Source organism: Nicotiana tomentosiformis, chromosome 11 (genome assembly GCF_000390325.3).
Source record: "Nicotiana tomentosiformis chromosome 11, ASM39032v3, whole genome shotgun sequence".
NCBI lineage: Eukaryota > Viridiplantae > Streptophyta > Magnoliopsida > Solanales > Solanaceae > Nicotiana > Nicotiana tomentosiformis.
The window spans coordinates 116430635-116433712 of record NC_090822.1 but is presented as its reverse complement, the minus strand read 5'-3'; the positions used below and the strand labels follow the sequence as shown (position 1 = coordinate 116433712).

The 3078-nt window shown below is 42.4% G+C and overlaps 1 protein-coding gene across 1 annotated transcript; it reads right to left on the bottom strand.

The window, feature by feature from the left end:
- Positions 1 to 1226: 1226 nt before the first annotated feature.
- On the bottom strand, positions 1227 to 1664 carry LOC138902065 (uncharacterized). Its single transcript, XM_070189875.1, has one exon. It carries the CDS (start codon positions 1662 to 1664, stop codon positions 1227 to 1229), a length of 438 nt encoding a protein of 145 aa, XP_070045976.1.
- Between the last annotated feature and the right edge of the window lie 1414 nt (positions 1665 to 3078).

Below are 3078 nucleotides of genomic sequence, written 5' to 3'. Positions count from 1 at the left end.
TTAAATAGGAATCAGGTCAAGCGTAGTTCAGTTACATCAAATAGAGAATGCAAACAATCTTAAACATAGCATCTCTTGACTGTGTCTGAATTGATAGGTTTCGGCCAAATTTCTCCGTCCATTTCTGCAAGTATAAGTGCTCCTCCTGTTAATACCCGGTGAACCATGTAAGGGCCCTTCTAGTTGGATGAGAATTCCCCCTTGGTTTCATCCTGGTGCGCGAAGTTTCGCTTTAGCACCAACTGCCCCGATGCGAATTGCCTTGACCTGACCTTTTTGTTGAAAGCTCTTGCCATTCTGTTCTGGTAGAGTTGACTGTGACATACCGCATTCATTCTTTTTCCATCAATGAGAGCTAGTTATTCATACCGGCTTCGTACTCATTCCGCATCGCTGAGCTCAACTTATTGTATGATTTTTAAAGAAGGAATTTCCACTTCGGCGGGAATACCAGCTTTAGTACCATAAACCAGTAGGTAGGGAGTTTCCCCAGTTGATGTGCGAACTGTGGTACGATATCCAAGTAAAGCAAATGGCAGTTTCTCGTGCCATTGTTTGTAATTGTCCACCATTTTCCTCAATATCTTCTTGATGTTCTTGTTGGTGGCTTCTGCGGCTCCGTTCATTTGTGGCCTGTATGCTGTGGAGTTCCTATGATTGATCTTGAATGTTTCACACATGGTTTTCATCAAATCACTGTTGAGATTGACGGCATTGTCAGTAATGATTGACTCCGGTACTCCAAATCGACAAACAATGCGGTCCTGAAAAAAATCCGCTACAACCTTCTTAGTTACAACTTTATAAAATGCAACTTCAACCCATTTTTTGAAGTAGTCTATAGCCACCAGAATGAACCTATGCCCATTTGAAGCAGCTGGCTCGATTGGGCCGATGATATCCATAACCCAAACGGAGAAAGGCCAGGGTGAACTTGTTGCATTGAGTTCATTTGGTGGTACTCGTATCATGTCAGCATGTATCTGGAATTGGTGAAACTTCTGAACATACTTGATGCAGTCTGTTTCCATAGTCATCCAGAAATACCCTGCTCTTAGTATCTTCTTGGCTAAGATGAAACCATTCATGTGCGGTTCGCAGGTTCCGGTATGTATTTTCTTGAGCAATCTGGATGCCTCCTTGGCATCGACACACCGTAGTAATCCCAGATCAGGAGTCCTTATATACAGAATTCCTCCGCTTTGAAAGAAATGGTTGGATAATCTTCAAAGCGTGCGCTTCTGGGTATGGGTTGCAGTCTTTGGGTATTCTCCCTTTTCCAGGTACTTCTTGATATCATGGAGCCACGGATTTCCGTCAGTCTCTTCTTCAGCATGAGCACAATAAGCTGGATGCTTATGAATTCCTATTAGGATAGGATCAATGAAATTCTTGTCTGGGTGTTGTATCATGGAAGACAAAGTGGCTAACGCATCTGCGAACTTATTCTGGATCCTCGGAACATGTTTGAATTCTATCTTTGTAAACCTCTTGGTCAACTCTTGTACACACTGCAAATATGGCAATATTTTGGCATTTTTCGTAGCCCACTCCCCTAGAACCTGGTGTACCAAAAGATTTGAATCTCCGATTATCAGCAGCTCCTGAACGTTCATGTCAATGGCTAAACTGAGTCCCAAGATGCAGGCCTCATACTTCGCCATATTGTTGGTGTATGGAAACCTGAGTTTTGCGGATACCGGATAGTGTTGGCCGGTTTCTGATACTAAGACAACTCCGATACCTACCCCCTTGAAGTTTGCTACTCCGTCAAAGAACATCCTCCAACCATCATATGCCTCAGTGATATCTTCTCCTATATATCACCTCATCATCGGGAAAATACATTTTCAATGGTTCGCATTCTCCGTCTACGGGATTTTCTACCAGATGATCTGCCAATGCTTGCCCCTTGACCACCTTCTAAGTCACATAGACGATATCGAACTCACTTAACATATTTTCCATTTTGTTAACTTACCCGTATGCATGGGTTTCTGAAAGATGTATTTTAGCGGATCCATCCTTGATATGAGATATGTAGTGTATGCACAGAAATAATGCCTCAACTTCTGAGCTATCCATGTCAAAGCACAGCAGGTGCATTCCAACAAAGAGTACCGGGCTTCATAAGGCGTGAATTTCTTGCTAAGATAATATATCGCCTGCTCTTTTCTTCCAGTTTCATCATGTTGTCCCAAAACTCAATCAAAATCCCTATCTAATACAGACAAATAAAGCAACAGAGGTCTTCCCGATTCTGGCGGGACCCGAACGGGCAGTTTAGATAAATACTCCTTGATTTTGTTGAAGGCCTTCTGGCATTCTTCAGTCCAGCTTGTTCAGCATCTTTCCTCAGCATTATGAAGATTGGCTAACATATCATGGTTGATTGTGCTAGGAAGCGACTGATGTAATTGAGGCGCCCTAAAAAACTCATCACATCTTTCTTATTCTTCGGAGGTGGCAACTCTTGGATAACTTAGATTTTTTATGGGTCTAACTCAATCCCTCAGCGACTGACGATGAATCCTAACAACTTTCCAATAGGGACTCCGAAGGCACATTTTGCAGGATTCAACTTCAAATTATATTTTCGAAGTCGGTCAAAAATTTTCTTCAAGTCTACTATGTGATCCGAACTCCTTTTAGATTTTATGATAATGTTATCCACGTACACCTCTATTTCCTTGTGTTCATGTCATGGAAGATGGTTGTCATGGCTCTTATGTAGGTTGCTCCAGCGCTCTTCAGACCAAACAACATCATCTTGTAACAGTATATCCCCCATGGTGTGATGAAGGCTGTCTTTTCGGCATCCTCTTCATCCATCCAGATCTGATGGTATCCTGCGAAGCAATACACAAAGGATTGGAGCTCATGCTTGGCACAATTGTCAATCAGTATGTGTATGTTGGGAAACAAGAAATCATCTTTGGGACTTGCTCTGTTTAGATCTCGGTTATCGACACATACTCTAACTTTCCCATCTTTCTTCGGAACTGGCACAATGTTGGCCAACAAAGTCGGATATTCAACCACTCGGAGAACCTTGGCTTTGATTTGATTGATGACCTC